Source organism: Myxocyprinus asiaticus, chromosome 6, assembly GCF_019703515.2.
Source record: "Myxocyprinus asiaticus isolate MX2 ecotype Aquarium Trade chromosome 6, UBuf_Myxa_2, whole genome shotgun sequence".
NCBI lineage: Eukaryota > Metazoa > Chordata > Actinopteri > Cypriniformes > Catostomidae > Myxocyprinus > Myxocyprinus asiaticus.
The window spans coordinates 34,159,550-34,179,588 of record NC_059349.1 but is presented as its reverse complement, the minus strand read 5'-3'; the positions used below and the strand labels follow the sequence as shown (position 1 = coordinate 34,179,588).

General features: G+C 38.7%; 3 protein-coding genes across 3 annotated transcripts in view; all 3 read right to left on the bottom strand.

Moving 5' to 3' along the window:
• Positions 1–350: 350 nt before the first annotated feature.
• LOC127442138 (uncharacterized) lies at positions 351–4,548 on the bottom strand. The gene is made up of 6 exons (XM_051699977.1): positions 4,406–4,548; positions 3,939–3,996; positions 3,825–3,853; positions 3,536–3,607; positions 2,131–2,213; positions 351–1,721 (listed from the first exon to the last, which is right to left on the bottom strand). Exons 1-6 carry the CDS (start codon positions 4,493–4,495, stop codon positions 683–685), a joined length of 1,371 nt encoding a protein of 456 aa, XP_051555937.1. The 5' UTR covers positions 4,496–4,548; the 3' UTR covers positions 351–682.
• Positions 4,549–7,710: 3,162 nt separating this feature from the next.
• Positions 7,711–10,510, bottom strand: LOC127442146 (C-C chemokine receptor type 9-like). Its single transcript, XM_051699991.1, has 3 exons — positions 10,362–10,510; positions 10,082–10,146; positions 7,711–9,438 (listed from the first exon to the last, which is right to left on the bottom strand). Exons 2-3 carry the CDS (start codon positions 10,133–10,135, stop codon positions 8,377–8,379), a joined length of 1,116 nt encoding a protein of 371 aa, XP_051555951.1. The 5' UTR covers positions 10,136–10,146; positions 10,362–10,510; the 3' UTR covers positions 7,711–8,376.
• Positions 10,511–11,952: 1,442 nt separating this feature from the next.
• LOC127442139 (uncharacterized) overlaps positions 11,953–20,039 on the bottom strand; it is a 439,805-nt gene continuing 431,718 nt past the window's right edge. The window contains exon 2 of the mRNA XM_051699978.1: positions 11,953–12,042. The gene's annotated coding sequence lies outside the window, so the exon portion shown is untranslated. The remainder of the gene's footprint in view (positions 12,043–20,039) is intronic.

The window sequence follows — 20,039 nt, the reverse complement described above, 5'->3', positions numbered from 1 at the left end:
GCTGAACACAAACAGATATTTTTAAAGGAATATCTCAGCTCTGTAGGTCCATACAATGCAAGTGAATGGTGACCAGAACTTTGAAGCTCCAAAAATCACAAAAAGGCAGCATAAAAGTAACCCATATGACTCCAATGGTTAAATATATGTATTCTGAAGTGATGCAATCACTGGGTGAGAAACAGGTCAAGATTTCAATCCTTTTTTACTATAAATCTCCACTTTCACCTTTACACTATGAAAGTGGAGATTTATAATAAAAAAAGGACTTAAATGTCAATCTGTATGCTTTAGAAGACATATTTAACCACTGAGGTCATATGGATTACTTTTATGCTGCCTTTGTGATTTTTTTATTTTTATTTTTGAAGGTCTGGTCACCATTGACTTGCATTGTATGGACCTACAGAGTTCAGATATTTTTCTAAAAACCTTTGTTTGTGTTCAGCAGAAGAAAGTCAAACACATCTGAGATGGCATGAGGGGTGAGTAAATGATGAGATAATTTTCATTTTTGGGTAAACTATCCCTTTAAAGTCAACTGACATAACACACATTTGTCCTTAATACAAAAAGATAAAATTATCAAAGAAAAAAAATACTGTATTACATGCCATCAAAAAAATAACAAATTTGATCAATTAAAAAATGTTAAAGCTTAAAGCACATTCAAAATAATTAATCATGTTTTCCTATATTGAACTTTAGCAGGAACACTAGTTTTGTCAGAGGTCTTTTGCATGGCTTTCTTTGTGGGTTTGTGCCTCTTGGAACTATTGTATTTTGACTCACTCAAATGAACATCAAAATCATAAGCCTGGCCTTTAGTCTCTCTTAATTTGACAGCACTTGACTGAGGTTTCTTGAGTAAAGTAGGTGGTTCTTGGACTCCATTACATACCCTCCCATTTGATAAGGGGCAAGTATTATGCCTAGACAGTGATTGAGACCTTGAAAAAAGGGTGAGTTTTGTTAAATCATCTAAAATTGAATTATTGCTTCTAGTGCTTGAGTGTTCTTTATTAGAACAAGGGATTTCCACTGGTTTCAGACGATTGGCAATTCGTACCAAACCAGTTGCTGGACGAGATCGAAAAACTTTTGCTTGCTCTTTTTGTATAGTTGCAGCCTCAAGTCTCTCCAGCTTTATCACACGTGCAACCATAGCTGTGAGACAAGGGTCGCTTAAATTCATGTTTTCTTGACTCTCCAACTCTGAGAAATGGGACTGATTGAAGTCCAGATCTTTTAGTGGAACTGGGAAAACCTCAGGATAAATTTGCTCTGCTTCTGCGGCCTCTGAAGAATCTAGATCTCTGTCGAATGAGTCTGGCCTTAGGTCCAATTCTACAGGAGGTGCCCACTTTGAGATAGAAAAACTGTCTTTCTCTTGGTCAGAGAGGTCACTGTCTTCAGACTGAACTGACACTTTGATGCATTGTTCAGGTACACTGGGCTCAAGAGGTCCATCATCAAGGCTGTCCGAACTTACACTATGTGAGTCTCTGATTATATTTATCTCATCAGATCTTATGTCCCTTAGAGAGACAAAGCGAGTGACCTCTATGGGCCTGATTTCCAATTCTTGTGTGGTTTCAACCACAGGTTTATGATGTTCAGATATGTGTTCTTCCAAGCCCCAGGGGATTGGAGGTTGAAGACCAAGCCTCTGCCATCTGTGTGACAGCATCCTTAACTGGGTTTTTTGATGCTGCATCAAGCTAAAGAAAATAATTACTGTAGTTTAAAAAAGCAATGATTAGATAAACTGTTCTCTAGATGCCATTTAACCTCTTGAATAGATTTCAAAGTATTGTGCCATGGAGTATCAGTTCCAGGTTAGCAAAGTGTGAGAAGTCTAGTGTTGCAGGACTATACAAAGCTACAGTAGGCTACATTCAGTTCAACAGAAGGTTAAGATTCCTGGCAAACACAACAAGCCCCAGTGCCAAGTTCTGTCTAACATGCACCTAAAACAAATAGGTAGGTAATATAACACCTGACACACATAACATTGCCACTGCAAACGTAACTAGGACAAATATTTCAAAATGCTCTAGACTTAGACGACCCATCTGGTGATGGCTGTCAATGCGTGATGGGTCCAATAAGAAGTCAGTATATACTTACACTTGGGAAGACTTGGTTTGGCTGCAACAGGTGGTTGGTTCCTGTCCCAAATAAGCACTAGAAATGCTGGCTAATAAAGGTACCTACAAAAACAAAATGCATTGCAATCTGTGATACTCATTGAAATATACAGTGACTTCATTCTTTGGACACTTCAGCAACCCTTCTGAAATTAGATAACATTTAAAACCATGTTGCATCTGCATACAAATGATGCTTGATCTTTTCTCAGAAATGATTTTACTTTTCCTAGCCATTTTTGGAATTCCTTTTAACCAGTGTATTAATTTGTAGTTTTTTTTTATTAGATTTAGATCATTTTAGTGAAAGTATTAAAGGAATAGTTCACCCAAAAATGAAAATCCTCTCATCATTTACTCACCCTCATGTCATCCCAGATGTGTATGACTTTCTTTCTTCTGCTGAACAGAAAGAAAGATTTTAGAAGAATATTTCAGCTCTGTAGGTCCATACACAAAGTGAATAGTGACCAGAACTCCAAAAGCTCCAAAAAGGAGGTAAAGTAAGCATAAAAGTAATCCATAAGACTCCTGTGATTTAGTCATTGTCTTCTGAAGCGATCCAGTTGGTTTTGGGTGAGAATAGACCAAAATGTAACTCTTTTTCACTTTACATCTTGCCATAGCAGTGTCTAGACACGATCATGATTTCAAGCTCGATTACACTTCCTAGCGCTTGATGCATGTGCATGGTGCTATAGGAAGTGTAATCGAGCTTGAAATCATGATCATCAAGGAGACTGCTCTCAAGATGTACAGGGAAAAAGGTCTATTTTGGTCTATTCTCACCCAAAACCAACTGGATCGCTACAGAAGACATTGATTAAACCACAGAAGTCATATGGATTACTTTTATACTGATTTTATCTCCGTTTGTGGAGCTTTTGGAGTTCTGGTCACCATTTATTTGCATTGTATGGACCTACAGAGCTGAGATATTCTTATAAATATCTTTGTGTTCAGCAGAAGAAAGTAAGTCACACACATCTGGGATTGCATGAGGGTGAGAAAATGATGAGAGAATTTTCATTTTTGGGTGAACTAACCCTTTAAGCAAGTCAGTGACCCTTTGAACAGTATATCTATTGTTTTATCATTTAAAACCTTACCATCTTGAACTGAACCGAGACTGAAATGTTTGCTTAAATAGCATTTTTGTGTTATTTGCCTTAAAATATTAACCACTTTGATATTTTGTTATGTCATGCAATGACACTCAGACATTTGTCATACAAGTGTCCAAATTCATTCAAGTGTCCCATTTTGGGACCACTGTGCATGCATTATCTACAGACATTACAGAATATAATTTATATATTACGTATATCATAATAATTATAATTATGCAATACTCCAATACACTGGTAGTTGCAGAATCATGATACCTGCTGTGTGTTCACTACTGTAGACATGGACAGACTTTCCAGTCGATGTATTAACTGAGTAATATAGATGTCCTGTGAGCACAAAATATTCACACAAGAGGATCAATAGACAATGGTTATGTTATGTAATCTAAAGTTACCTGTGCAGACATTCTGTATCAATCAATAGACAATTGTTATGTTATGTAATGTAATTTAAAGTTACCTATGCAGACATTCTGTCTAGTCTACTACAAGTAGACAAGTAGACTAGACCTATAATGGCAGTAAGAAAAGTTAAAACCCTTACCTTGTCACTCTCTTCAAACGAAGAGGCACCTGTGTTGAAACAAGCCATCAAGATAAATCGTCCTTACAAGTCAGCAAGAAAACCATCACTAGTCTTGTATAAAAGTGCACTCACCTCCAGATGGTGGTATAAGATCTGTCGTCGTTCTCTTGCTCTGGAGGGGCCAGTTACACTGTAATGATACATCAGCTAAATTTACACAATGTACAGTTAGGGGCCGTTCACAACGAACGCGTTTGGTTCCGTCCGCCCTGTTTTTCAATTGTTTATGTCTATGTAAACAGGCGCTAGATCGACGTTTTTGACCGTTGTCCGCGTCTGATTTTTCAGCTTCTCGTTCAGGAGCGTCGCGTTTTTCAGACGCCGTGTCAAGTTATGAATTCTGAAGTCGTATTGACGTGGCATGTCTGTAATATTTGCATCCTGAATTTTTTTTTTTTTTTTTTTTTTTTTTTTATATATATATACCTCTACTTGCATACTAAACCGTGATTTATATTTGTTCTTACATTTATTTATATGTATCTATTTTGCATATTGATGTTGGCCTAAAGGTGAAAAGCACAACAATATTCACTTACAGCAGACGCCATGCTGTTGTAGATGGTAGGTACACTGAGAGCCATCCAGCTGTTTTCATCTCTCGGGTTCTCCATACAATATTCGTACATAATTTCGACTATCTTCGCAAAATTTTGATTGGTCAACTTCGGTATCTGTTTCCAACAAGTCGAAAACGACTTGTTTAGTTGACTTCCTCCAACACAGATAAAGGAATGCGGAAACCATGGTAACCCTACAGTCCACTCTCGTGACCTTTGTCATCATAGCCCAACATGCATAGTGGAGAGTGGGGTAAGATGAGCCGATTGTTATATATGTTGTCTCTTATTCAAGGAAAAATTAGACAGAGGCTAAATGAATAGAGCTACCTTTATTTCAATGCGTGTGCTATCACTTGATATTATAAAAATGAGTCTGACAGTTAAAGCCACAAACATAGCATTTAATAAAAATGTGATCTAGTGGGTCAACATGCCCCAGGTTAGGGGTAAGATGACCAATTTAATTTTTCCAGTGAAACACTGAATACAATTCCACATATTATTTGTTATCTATATCAATTTGCTTTATTTTGTTTTAGAAGCAACACTGCATAAGATATTTAGGCTTGTTTCAGAGAATGTATTTTTAACATGTGTATTTTATCTTACAGTTCTGGCAGATGTTTTATAGTCAAATCAAGTGCTGGAGAAGAAATCCAAAGTATATCGATTGCGTTACTGACCTTGAGTAATCTAACGGAATACATTACAAATTACATTTTACAGCATGTATTCTGTAACCTGTAGTGGAATACATTTCAAAAGTAACCCTCCCAGCCCTGATTAATTATAATCTCTTACTTTCCCCTTGTTTCCTTTAACACTGAGGATTGTTATTGCATGTAAATGATGGAACGATTTGGATTAATCACCTAGCATTCCCTACAGTCAGTGTTGGGTAAATTACATTACTAGTTACTTTCTAAAATACTTTTCCACTCAACAAATTCAAAATAATGTCTATATTTCTTTCTTGTTTATTGTTACACACAAGACATACACTCAGCAGCACCTCACATTTCTCCTTCACAATGACTTGTTACAGGGAAATAGTTCATGTATTCTACATAAATAATATATTAGAAATAAGCTTAACCCTATAATGTACTTCAATTAATTGAAAGTCTGTAACTGTAATCTGGTTTTTAAGAACTGAAAATATAGGGGGGGGACTGGTTAGCTCAGCAAGTAAAGACGCTGACTACCACACCTGGAGTCGCAAGTTCAAATCCAGGGCATGCTGAGTGACTCCAGTCAGGCTTCTTAAGCAACCAATCTGCCCAGTTGCTAGGGTGGGTAGAGTCACATTGGGGTAACCTCCTCATGGTGGCTATAATGTGTGGTTCTCACTCTCAGTGTGGCACATGGTGAATTGTGCATGGATGCCACAGAGAATCCACATGCACTAGGTCTCCACAGTAACACACTCAACAAGCCACGTGATAAAATGCATGGATTGACGGTCTCAGACACCAAGGCAACTGAGATTCGTCCTCCACCACCCAGATTGAGGCAAGTCACTACGCCACCATGAGGACTTAGACTGCGTTGAGAAAAGGGGAGAAAAAAGTAATAATAATTATATATATATATATATATATATATATATTATTTATAATGGATTACACTACCTTTTTTTTTTTTTAACTAAAAAGTAATTATATTACAGTAACTAATTACTTTTTAATTGGATTAAACCCAACACTACCTACAGTAAATACCTAAATTTTTTGCCAAAAAAAAAAAAAGCCATTAGGTCTTCTTTTAACTTCAAACATTATAAGCGGTACAGAACAGTTATTGGATAGAGCAAAGCTTGTATTCAACAGACATTGGTGTTTGGTTGCTTTGAAACAAAAATGCTCTTAACTTTAAACATCTGTTGCAAGGGGGGGGAAATCATCACTAGGAGGAGCCAGAGAGACAAAAACAAGTTATTAACATGCAGTACGTGCTTCAAAGAATTATTCATATTCAACTGCTTTCACATAAAAAGGAAGTACTTGAAATGAACTAAATAATAAAATAAAAAAAATAATAGATTTGATACACTTGCACATAGTTTTGACACAATTAGTAAAAAAATACGAGTATCAGTTTAATTGCTGTTTAAAAACCTGTCACATGTAGCTGCAACACTCACACATGGGAAAGAACATAAGTTGGTTTGTCTGCCACTTCCTGTCATGAGAGCAGGCAGACAGATTTAAGGTGTATTTGTTGTGCTTTGTGGTTATTTGACCCTGTCTGCACCTCAAAACATTTTTCTCACTTTTAACAACGTGAGAAACTGAACATTTTCATCTTCATCATGTAAGAACGTTTTTAATGAAAATCCACAATTGATACAACCATATTTTATTAAATATTTTACAGTAGGTATGGTAGGGATATTATGTACACTATTATAATTTTTATGCACCATAAAAGATAAGGAACACCTTTTGCAAAGTGAAACAACATTCATAAACAGGGATTAAATGGAAGTATATTTTAATTTCTTTGCTCAGCCATCATGTAGGCCTATTGAATTCAAGGTACTTTTTTTATACACATGTTTGGTGTGTGTTTGTGCATGCACACGTGCCTATTTTGTCTCCCCACAGGACCCACAGAGAGTAAACCAGACAGATAATGTACGTCACTGTCACAACAGTTCTTGCCACAATACACATTCTAAGGCTGCCAGTTTCTTATGACAAGTATTGCAAGTAAACAATCTCTTATTTACCACCTCCATATTAACAGACACAATCCTTGGATACCTATCATCTCAGTAATATCAGAATGAAAGACTGAGAAAATATGATTATGTCAACTCTGTCTTTTTATTGTGTGTTTGTGCATACAGCATGTGTTTATGTGAGAAAGATTGGATACAGTAGTTCCAGTCCTGTGTGCTGATTGGTCAATAGCTGCTTTATTCACAATAAGGAACAACTATGACCTCTTAACCGAGCTACTATCTGTAACACTTCGCAGCACCCTAGCTGTTATTTTTGTTTTTTAGCAATATTCTGTGTGTCTATTTGTGTCCTTAATATTTTTATTATGTGGTATAAGTATTCATTATAATTATTATTTAAATAAAAGCAAAAAGGCACTTTGAGCTGTGCCGTATTGTGAATATAGTCACTCCACTTTGCATCATGCCTAACAAAGCCCTTCAGCCATGATTATATTTATGATATAGCATTGCTTCTTGTACCTTATTGTTTAATTATATGCAAAAAATAAAAATAAAAAAAAGTCACAAAAATAAATGCAGGGTTTTCATCAGGTTTCATTGATGTTTTGTATTTAATATTTAGTTTGAAGTTGTACAAAATGAGCAGCAAATACTTATTCACACTGTGTTTTGTTTTCACATCACACCAAAAAGCACAGACACAAAGACAACCATGGATGTACAAAACTGGCTTTGAGTCATTATTCAAAACCTAAAACAGTTATGAAAAACACAGACATATCAATGTCATCATATTATAACATTTATAAACATTTTTTACAGAAAAAACAAAACAAAACATACATGCTCATACATGACATATTATGTTGTTATAAAACATGTAGAAAAAATTAATGATGAACAAGAGATGGAAAGTACTGTTACAGTAAGTAAGCAAATCAGTAAACACACACTCTCCCTGGGGAAACACTGTTCATTCATTCACACAGTGCACAATTACTTGATCTGGATTCAACATTCATATTAACAGCCAGTCAAACAAAAATAACTCTGTCATTCTACATTTAAGGTTGCAGCCATCACATCGTGGTGTGCAGGTTATTTCACCCTCTACCAGACAATATGTTTTCAAGCATGTGAAGTACTCCTGTGGAACTATGGCCAACCTCAAACTTCTGTTTTGAAATTCAGATGCCAAGCACCTGCAGCAAAACAGAAGTTCATGCTAAGCAAGCCTCACTAACAAGTGTTCTGAGTTTTACAATGAGAGAGCATTGGTTGTGTCTGTGTCTGACAAAACAGAGGAGCGGTGTAGGCTTCCCTGCAGCTTGGACTTCTTGAGGGATTGAATACAGCCATAGTTACTGAAAATACGAATTATGTCCCTTCGGAAACGCACACCAACGAAGGCATAAAGGAGCGGGTTTAGACAGCTGTGCATGTAGGCAAGACTCTTCAAGACTTGGTTGGCAATATCAAAACGCTGGACCTCTGCGCAGTCTGTGATGGTTGTATTGGCTGCCTGAGTGGCTTCAAAGACTAACATGCTGTTGTACGGGAGCTGCGACAGGACAAACACCGCCACAACGGCCAGAATGACGCGCAGGGCCTTGTGCTTCTGAAAGTTTTTGGTCTTGAGCAAGGTGCGGATGATTATGGTGTAGCAGAAGATCATAACAATGAGAGGAATGCAGAAGCCCATGCAGATCTGAAGCGCCAGGACCAGAATTTTGGTACGGTTGTTTTCATTGTTCCAGTAGACCATGGAGCATAAGAGATTGCCCTCAATGTCCTCTTTGGAGCGGGCAAAGATAAACTCTGGAATTGCCAATAAAATAGCCAGGAGCCAAACTAAAACACATATGAACTTGCTGTAGAAAAGACGTATCCTCTTGGAGTTCTGTGCCTTGGTTGTCTGGACGATTACAATGTAGCGGTCAACACTGATGCATGTAAGCAGAAACATGCTGCTGAAGAAGTTGATCTTGTAGATGGCTGAAACGATTTTACAGAGGGCCGAGCCAAAGGTCCAGCCGTAGAAGGAGTCAGCAGCCCAGAAGGGTAGAGTGCACAGGAAGAATAGGTCTGCCAGAGCCAGGTTCAGAAGATACACATCTGTCATAGCCTTTAGACGGTTCTGAAAGTGTGTGTATATCCAAACCACCATTGAGTTGCCAATGGTTCCCAGAATCACAATGATCAGATAGAAAGCAGACTCATAGAACATTCTGAACTGTCTTACTGCTGCTTTGTCACACAATGTTGCACCATTGTCATCATAATAGTCACCCGTAGAGGTAGAATATTCATCACAACAGTCCTGTGAAATAAAGCAAAACATGTCTTCTTAAGCTCTGTGTCCATAAACTGCCATACATTTAAACTACATTTTATTTAGTTGTGCATTTTGATTCAGAGATGCATACAAACACCCATTACCAGCAGTTATACAGTGGCCCTAGAAAGTATGTGGACATTTAGGCCACAATCAAAAATGTAGAAATGACTTTTTTTTAATTATATAACAAAATGTCAACCAGTGGTTTTATTTGACATAAAGATACATTTTTGCAAATGATACTAGACAAACAAAAGTAATTGGACACTTTCTGGTTGTCAAACTTTGTGGATCGTGTCCATAACTAATGTGCCAAACTACAGTATACATGTGGTTATTCTGTTAGGATATGTGTGTGAGCTGACATATTACATCCACTAATAACAACCTTGAGACAAATTGGTTGAAGTAATTGAAAATGGCTAAGAAAAGTGAAGTTAGTTCTGAAAACAAGGTCTAGCATCATTTGCTTGCAGATGCCACTTGGTTTGATATTTTATATAGAATGCAATGACATTCAGACATTTATAAGTTTGACTAAAGGGTTCAAAAGTGTCCGAACCCTTTTTTGAGGCACTTGTATATAGTTTGCAGTGCTTCATACAAATGTTTGAATCTTACTTACATTTTCTGGAGTTGGCACAATGGATGCTGTCATAAGTTCGGTTATGTTCATCATTGATCTTTGTTCTAAAATCAGGAGAAAATTATATGAGTCAGGTTTATCACATTGAAATGCACAAAAAAACATTATGTTCACAGATGTCCTCCACAAAAAGTATTGTGCATATCAATAAAAAATCATGAATACTTTTGAATCTGCTCTACTTATGTGAAATTAAGCAATTAGCAACCTGTTCCTTTACATATTTTGTAGTATTTTCTGTTGGCAAGCCAGTACTTACTCTACTGTCTGAAAGACAAGCAAGGAATAGTAATACAGATGAGCTGTTGTCTGCTGTCTTCTCGATCACTAAGTTCACTTTCACGTTGTGTTTGGCACTGTCTGGAAAACGTCTGTTTTGCAGAAGCTTTTAAGTTCTGAGGTTTAACCACAGTGACGCACAAGCAGCATGAACTCTTTCAAAAAAAAAATGTCCCTCCCTTTATAGTAGTATCACCTCTAGTTCCGGATAAGAAATGTTTATGGATGCATCCTTTTTAATAATACCAAAGAAGAAATTATCATTAGACATGTTCCAAATACATTAAGAAGTATTTCTGATAAAAGTATAGTTTAGCTTGGCAGCACATTGCACTTTGTTCCCTTGGTCTCGATAATCACCTCAACTGTTATGCAGCTTTATCTGTTGCGCTACTCAACAGTCCCAAAAATGTACTCATTTCAAAGCCTTATGACTTTCTTTCTTATGAAGAACACAAAAGTAGATGTTTTAATGAATATAATGGTCCATCTTTTCAATACAATTTTGTCAATTGAGACAACTCCATTTAAAGCTTTAAAATGAACCCAAAAGTATCATAAAAGTTATCTATGCAACTCGTGCAGCATATTCCAAGTCTTCTGAAGACATATGACAGGTTGTGGTAAGACAAAACCAGAAACTTAAGTCACTTTTCAGTGAAAATCTTGACATCCATTGCATGTACTTGAGTGCTATTAGAGAAGCAAGTACACAGTGTCTTGCATGTTCACACGAGAACTTGCATTGTTTTTAGTGCTGTGAACAAGCTTCTTATCAGAATCAGAATTAGCTTTATTGCCAAGTATGCTTACACATACAAGGAATTTGTCTTGGTGACAGAAGCTTCCAGTGCACAAACAATACAAAAGAGATATTAAAAAAATAGAATATAAATAAACAGTGAATAGAAAATATACAGTAAGTATATATAGAAATGCACAATAAGATTGTCTTATTGTGTATTTCTATATATACTTATATTTTCTATTTTCTATTTTTTAAATATCTCTTTTGTATTGTTTGTGCACTGGAAGCTTAAATATGTATATATATATATATATACACACACACACACACACACACGTATGTACAAATACAAATCTGTTATATACAAATAGTGCAAGTGAATGTAATGGCAGAAGAGGTAGTATATGTTGAATAAATATAAATAGACTAAGCTGTGTATTGCACATAATTATTGCTCAATGGGGCAGTTTTAACTGTTCATGAGATGGATAGACTGAGGGAAAAAACTGTTCTTGTGCCTGATGGTTCTGGTGCTCTGTAGCGTCGGCCAGGAGGCAACAGTTCAAAAAGGTAGTGGGTTGGGTGAGTGGGGTCCAGAGTGATTTTTCCAGCCCTTTTCCTCCCTCTGGAAGTATACAGTTCTTGAAGGGAGGGCAGGGGCAACAAATAATCCGCTTAGCAGTCCAAACTGTCCTTTGTAGTCTTCTGATGTCCGATTTCGTAGCTGAACCAAACCAGACAGTTACTGAAGTGCAGAGGACAAATTCAATGACTCAACTGTATCAGCAGCTCCTGTGGCAGGTTAAACTTCCTCAACTGACGAAGGAAGTACAACCTCTGCTGGGCCTTTTTCACAATGGAGTCAATGTGGGTCTCCCACTTCAGGTCCTGTGAGATGGTAGAGCCCAGGATCCTGAATGACTCCACTGCTGCCACAGTGCTGTTCAGAATGATGATTGGGGTCAGTGTTGGGGTGTTCCTCCTAAAGTCCACTATCATCTCCACTGTTTTGAGGGTGTTCAGCTCCAGGTTGTTTTGACTGCTCCAGACTGTGCAACCTCCCTTCTGTATGCATACTCATCGTCATCCTGGATGAGGCCAATGACAGTAGTGTCGTCTGCAAACTTCAGGAGCTTGACAGAGGGGTCCTTGGCGGTGCAGTCATTTGTGTACAGAGAGAAGAGTAGTGGGGAGAGCACACATCCCTGGAGGGCACCAGTGCTGATTGTACAGGTGCTGGAAGTGAATTTCCCCAGTCTCACTATCTGTCAGAAAGCTGGTGATCCACTGACAGATAGATGTGGGAACAGAGAGTTGGTTTAATTTAGTCCAGAGAATAGCTGGGAAGATGGTGTTGAAAGCCGAACTGAAGTCCACAAAAAGGATCCTTGCATATGTCCCTGGTCTGTCCAGATGTTGCAGGAAATGATGCAATCCCATGTTGACTGCATCATCCACAGACCTGTTTGCTCGATAAGCAAATTGAAGGGGATCCAGAAAGGGTCCAGTGATGTCCTTCAGGTGGGCCAACACCAGTTTCTCAAATGACTTCATGACCACAGATGACAGAGCAACGGGTCTGTAGTCATTAAGTCCTGTGATTTTGGGTTTCTTTAGGACAGGGATTATGGTGGAGCATTTGAAGTAGCAACTTCACACTGCTCCAGTGATCTGTTGAAGATCTATGTGAAGATGGGGGCCAGCTGGTCAGCACAGGATTTTAGACAAGTGAAACACCATCTGGGCCCTGTGCTTTCCTTGTTTTTTGTTTCCAGAAGACCCGGCACACATCCTCTTCACAGATCTTAAGTGTAGGTTGAGTAGCAGGAGGGGGGAGGAGGGTGGTTGCAGAAGGTGTGGGTGTGGGGTGTGAAACTGGGCTTTTCAAATCTACAGTAAAACACATTCAGGTCGTCAGCCAGTTGTTGATTCCCTACAGTGTTGTGGGATGGTGTCTTGTAGTTAATACTGTCTTTCAGGCCTCTCCACACTGATGCAGGGTCATAGCTGAAAACATGTTTTCCAATCATGAACACACAATGGATTCTTTAAAACATCTTGTTACACATGAGGCACCTTCACCAACATGTCATGGGCTGTATTATGTATGCAGAGTGATGCAAGATGCAATGTTCTATCGCCTTACGTTTGGGTATGCTGTATCTACACTTTCTCTCTCTGGAATCAAATTAAGAATAAATGCATTTTTTCTTTAAATAGATTTACATTGTTATTTGCAGTGCTTTTATCCTCACCTCTCATCACCTGTTTCTGTTATTACCTACAGGCACTGTCAGCAAAAGGAAAGAATAAGCTCGCCATTTCAGCTCCTAGAGCCAATTATATGTCTAGATTAATTTAGCATCATTATAGCTGTCTGTCAAACCCAAATGCAAAAAGATCATGTGTCACAGAGTGACACAGAGAAAACGCTAACACACCGTAGCATACAATGTTTCAAAACGTAAACATCTGTGTGGCTCATCTTCACGTAAAGTAATTTTGTACCAGGTTAGGAGGCTCCATGTATGTGCTTGGCATACTTTAGCTTGAAGGACACTTTTATAGTTATCAACAAATCCTTTAATTTCTTAATTTGCCCTTATTGAACTCTTGCTTTCAACCCACTGGTGTAACACCTTGGTATCGCTATGATAAAATACAGGAAGAAAAGAAGGAAGCACCTGTAACAGTATCATTATCTTCCCTTTTTCACTGTTTTCTAAGGTTTGTTTGTCATTGTGGTCAGTCACATTGCATGTGACATGACAGGATCAAAACTACTATCACATACAAAGCAACTTCTTGGCCAACATTTTTTATAACACAGTAAAAATAAACACAATTTCTGAATCAGGTTTGCATCATTAATGTTCAAGGTTTTACAAATGGTTTGTCATCTCTAACTTTTAAAGTTGTTTTTGTTGCGTTCAGGGGCGGGGTTATGATTTCCGAGGCCCCAAGCAACCATCCAAGCAGAGGCCCCCTTTTGGCGTACAACCCGGTAAATGACATAAAAGTGAGTTTAAATCATAATTTTTTTTTTATTTTCTTTTTTTATGATTAACATTTTTATTCAAACACAGAAAATCAAAACATAAATACACAGAATCAACTTTTAACACCCACTACCACCCCTCCCCATCCCCACCCCGACCCTCAACACCCCTGTGGTCATACATGAGCACATACAAAAGAAAACAAAAACAAAACATCTAATTTTATTTTATAAAAAATATAAAAATCACACATTAATAACTACCCCTCTCTCTCCACTGATCTACCCCGAGAACCCTCCAAGAACGGCAAGTATCTACCCCATTTCCCACCTTCCCCATCTCCGAGCACCATTCCTGAAATGGGGGTGCTCCAGCTGACTTCCATCCCCTCAAAATCACCTGTCTGGCAACCATAACTCTGGTTAGGACCCAATCCTCCACATGTTTATTCCCCACATTGATGACCACCCCATCTCCCAAAATACAGAGTCTGGGGCAGAACGAAACCCGAGTGCCCAAGACGTCACATGCAAAACTCTGAACCCTCAATCAAAACCCTTGGATCTTAACCCCCCTCCCCAACACACACACACACACACACACACACACACAAATATGGGTTGTGTGTCGATCTTCCGATTTGCATCGCCAGCAGGTGGGTGTGTCTTTAAGACCAAGCCTATACAATCTAGAGGGGGTCCAATAGAATCTATGTAAAATCTTGAATTGCATAAGGTGAACCCTTGCATCTCTAGATACAGACTTGACATTTTTTTGAATCCTAGCCCATGCTCTCTCCTCCAATACCAAGTTTAAATCTTTCTCCCATAATCTCTTGATAGAAGTTAGCGCTCCGTCCCCCAGACTCTGAATTAACAGGGAGTAATACACTGATGCATCATGACCTTTTCCAAAAGCAGTAATCACCTCTCCCAGAGTATTTGCGGCTTTAGGGGGGTGTATGCTACTTCCAAAAACAATACAGAGCTGGTGGCACAGCTGTAAATACCTACAGAACTGAGATCTGGGAATCCCAAAATGTTGAGCCAAAGATCTCAACACTCCACTCTCATATAGGTCACCGAGTGTAGTAACCCCCCTCACAATCCACTCTGACCAGCAGAAAGGGGACTTATCAATACATCATTTTGGGTTCAGCCATATGCTTAAGGCAACATTAAAATAAATGTTCGAATTAAACACTCTGGACACTTTAGTCCATACCAATTGCAAATGTGAGATAACGGGGTGTAACTTAGCTTCTCCAATTAGTTTGATAGAAAGGCTTTGCAATGGCGAAATAGGGGCAAGAACTTCCTGTTCAATACAAAACCAGGGAGGGTCTGCTCTCAGGTGGAAGTGACCAATGAGCCAAATGTCTAATTAATTAATTAATTTTGTGTATTTATTTATCACACATTATACATTTTGCACATATACAGTGAAATTCTTTTTTTTTTTCACATATCCCAGCTAAGCTGGGGTCAGAGTGCAGGGTCAGCTATGATACAGCACCCCTGGAGCAGACAGGGTCAAGGGTCTTGCTCAAGGGCCCAACAGTGGCATCTTGGCAGTGCCAGGGCTTGAACCCCCGACCTTCTGATCAGTAACCCAGAGCCTTAACCGGTGAGCCATCACTGCCCTAAGACTGAATGTGTAATAATAAAACAAAATATTGGGTAGGCCTAGCCCACCTTTGTCAATTGGCCTATTTAATTTATTAAAATGTAATCTAGAATGCTTACCATTCCAAATGAATGTCTTCACTATGCTATCAAATTGCTTGAAATAAGAGATCGGGACATCTACAGGGAGAGATTGTAGCAGGTAGATAAATTTTGGAATACAATTCATTTTAATAACATTAACCTTCCCAATCATAGATAAATGTAATGAAGCCCACCTGCCCACATCACTCAAAAACCTTTTTATTAAGGGATCAAAATTAACTCTAACTAAATCAGACAAATTTGCTGGGAATAAAATGTCCAAATACTTAATGCCCTGTTTGGTACACTGGAAGGTGCCAGGCTGGAAAGCTGTTACTGGGCAGTATGCTGTCAGAGCCAAAGCTTCGTATTTAGACCAATTAACTCTGTATCCTGAGAACTTAGAAAAGCAATTAATAATTCTGTGGAGGCAAGGCATAGATCTAGTGGGGTCGGAGACGAATAATAAAATATCGTCTGCATAAAGTAAAAGCTTATGCGCCACATCTCCCACCACCACCCCTGGAAAATCATCTTCCCTTCTTATCGTGGCTGCTAATGGTTCCAGGCAAGACAGAACAATAATGGGGAAAGACAGCAACCCTGCCGGGTGCCCCTATCCAGAGTAAAATAATCTGAAATTAATCCATTTGTTTTTTCCACTGCTACTGGTTGTCTTTAAAGTAACTTAATCCATCCAAGAAAGGTATTCCCGAACTGTATTCCCATATATTTCCAAAATCTTAAAAAGATAATCCCATTCTACCATATCAAACACCTTTTCAGCATCAACTGAGATGGCCGCGACCAGAGCCTGATCATTTGTCACTGGCCACATAATATTGATGAGATGCCTAATGTTGTCAGAAGAGCTGCGGCCCAAATAAACCCCGCCTGATCTATATGTATAAGAGATGTCATAACTTTACTTAATCGGTTAGCCAAAATTTTTGACAATATTTGAATGTCTAGCTGGATCAGAGAAATTGGACGATAACTCTTACACTCGCTTGGATCTTTGTCTTTTTTTAAGAATCAGACTGATCCAGGCTTGTGTCATGGTTGGCGGAAGCTTTCCATTCTTTATTGATTCTGTATAAACTTCCAGTTCTGTAGCATAAGATGTAAAAAACTCAGCAGCAAAGCCATCTAGCCCCGGAGGCTTGCCTACGGGCAAGGCCTTAATTACCTCACCAAGCTCCTCCAAGGTTTGCTCATTCGTCAGTTTAGGGAGTTCTAATGGTTCCACAAAATTTCTAATATCCTCATCAGAAAACGAAGACATGGAACTATAGAGATCAAGATAGAATACTTTAAAAGCATTATTAATATCAATGGCCGAGGTAAAAATTTCATCACCAGCAAATTTTACTGAGGGAATGGTAGAAAAAGACTCTCTCTGCTTTAAATATCTAGCCAAAAGCTTCCCGACTCATATTGTGACTGTTTTGCCCTGAATAACTAAAACTCCACCTTCCGCAAAAAATAGTATTATATCTGTATTTGAGTCAGGTCAATTCTCTGAGGCCATCAGACAACATTCTGTGCTTCAGCTCTGCCTCTGCACTTTTAATATTCACTTCCAACTCCACGAGTTCTCGTGCTTTGGATTTTTTGATGCATGAGTCATACTGTATGATCCGACCCCTAAGGACTGCCTTAAGTGCCTCCCAAGCCACGCCCACAAAGGATACTGAGAACCAGTTGGTCTCCATATAAACACTGATTTCAGCTTTTAACATTTGTTGGAAATCAGGATTTTGCAAAAGGGATACATTAAAGCACCAACTATATGATTTCTTTTTCTCCATATTTGGCATTTCTAAACTCACCAGGGCGTGATATGAGACTAAGATGTTTCCAATTGAACAATCAACAACAGATGAAATGAGGGAGTCAGATATCCAAAAAAAAAAAAAAATCTATTCTAGAATAAATCTTATGGACTGATGAAAAGAATGTAGAGTCCCTACCAGATGGGTTTAAAAGTCTCCAAATATCTGTAAGACCAAGATTTTTATACATCCTGTGAAGCGTCAGTGTTGCTCTAGGGGGCTTACACACTATGCTTCACTATGATCAAGGAATGAATCCATCAATAGATTAAAGTCTCCTCCCAATATTATATCATGAGGGGTGCCAACGGCTTGCAACATCCCTTCAAGATCTATGAAAAACCCCTGATCATCAGCGTTAGGTGCGAAAATATAAGCCAAAATCAACCTTTGCCCCTGAATTTCTGCTAAAACAATGACTCTTCCTAATTTATCTTTAATCTGTTTGAGACATTTGAATTATAGATGTTTACTTATCAGTGTAATGACTCCCCTGCTCTTACTTTAGTCAGTACTAAAGAAAACATGCCCACCCCATATCTTCCCAAATTGTTCAGTTTCCTGCGGGGAAAGATGCATTTCTTGAAGAAACACTATATCATATTTCTTACGTTTAAGAAAAGAAATAGCCTTCCTTCTTTTATGGAATGCCCCAACCATTAACATTCCATGAGGAGAGAGACAATCCGCTCATATTAACATTTGACATTTTGACATATAAGAAAAAATAGAATGTGTGTCAAAAATAAAATTATAAAGACCACATTCCAACATTAGTGCAACAGTCAAACCCCAAACTTCCCCCCGAACCAAACAAACAGAAAAAAGAAAAACGTGTGCTTTAGCCCCACGCACGACAGCGAGTCCATCCCTCTAAACTCAAACAGTCCATGTACGCCTACGAGACTCCCTGTGACAACTTTGCCATCGGATTGCTCGAGTCCGGTGTTTCTATACAAATTTTGTGAGACAGAATTACATATCAGAAAATAATCTATAAAACAAACTCCAGCCAATAGGCAGAATAAACACAAAGAACGTGCAGATCCATACAACTGTCCTGAAGGAGCGTTATTCCAAAAAACAAACTCCAGCCGCTAGGCGGAACCAGCACAAAAAGAAACAAAAAAGGCGCCTAGCTTCCTCAGACAGTCAACATGAAAATCACCAAATGGCTTACTCACTCCATTGTCTTTATGTAGGACAATGCTTGCTGTGGGCATGTAAATATTTTGCATCTATTCTCAATTTGGCCGGGTAAAGTAAATGTTCAGTGAGTCAAGCTCACTTGGGAGCAACGTGAGAAACACATCATGACTTCCTCAGTCCATTGATTATATGAAAGACATCGCTTGTTGTGGGCATGTAAATATTTTGTGGCCATCCTTAGTATATATTCTCAATTTCACCGGGAACATCAGTGCAAAAGTGACCTTCCATTGATGTAAGAGTTTCTTGAATTCTGTCGATGCAAAAGTTTCTTGAAGGAGTGTTATTCCACAAAACAAACTCCAGCCACTAGGTGGAACCAACACAAAAAGAAACAAAAAGGCACCCAGCTTCCTCAGACAGTCAACATGAAAATCACCAAATGGCTTACTCACTCCATTGTCTTTATGTAGGACAATGCTTGCTGTGGGCATGTAAATATTTTGCATCTATTCTCAATTTGGCCGGGAACATCAGTGCAAAAGTGACCTTCAGTTGATGTAAGAGTTTCTTGCATTCCTTGAATCGATCAAGTTTCTCTCTTGTCGAATTAGCAAAGTCTGGGAACAAGAAAATGTTGTGGTTCTTCCAAGAAAGCCTTCCTTTACTCCTCGCCTCATGTAACACGACATCTTTATCGGATGATCTCAGAAATTTGGCCAGAATTGATCGGGGCCTGTCTCCCTAAGCCAATCTCTGAGCCAGAACCCTGTGAGCTCGATCGATTTCCAGCTTATGGCCTGTTATGTTGAGCAGACTCGGAAAGAGCTCATCTAGGAATTTTACCACATCAAGGCCTTCCTCATGCTCAGGAATTCCAACAATTCGGACGTTGTTTTGCCTATTACAATTCTCAAGGTCTTCCAGCTTTTCCCAATGCGTTCCAAATCTACTTTGGTTGCTTGCTGATTAGCAGCTAATTCCCTCTCCAATGACTCCAGATAATTGATCCGTTTCTCGACATCCCCAATTCTTGTAACCAACTCAGAGAATTTCGTCTCCATCACAATGATCGATCGACGTATTACAGCAAGATCCTCCAAGTCCGCCACGACCTTCGCCAGCATTACAGACATGCTCGACAGTTGCCGTTGAATCTCTCCCGCCGCACCGTCCAAAGTGAGTCCCTGGTCTGCGGCCCTGTCTGGGATATCAGCT

Bases quoted from the DNA above. Each gene is read 5' to 3' on its own strand.
- LOC127442138 (XM_051699977.1), bottom strand. From the start codon at position 4,495: ATGTACGAATATTGTATGGAGAACCCGAGAGATGAAAACAGCTGGATG. The intron at 2,214-3,535 runs GTATCATGATTC...TTGTTTTTGTAG, and splicing joins CAGTAGTGAACACACAGCAG to GTACCTTTATTAGCCAGCAT. The intron at 1,722-2,130 runs GTAAGTATATAC...TATTTTCTTTAG, and splicing joins CAAACCAAGTCTTCCCAAGT to CTTGATGCAGCATCAAAAAA.
- LOC127442146 (XM_051699991.1), bottom strand. From the start codon at position 10,135: ATGATGAACATAACCGAACTTATGACAGCATCCATTGTGCCAACTCCA. The intron at 9,439-10,081 runs GTAAGTAAGATT...TTTATTTCACAG, and splicing joins TTGTGCCAACTCCAGAAAAT to GACTGTTGTGATGAATATTC.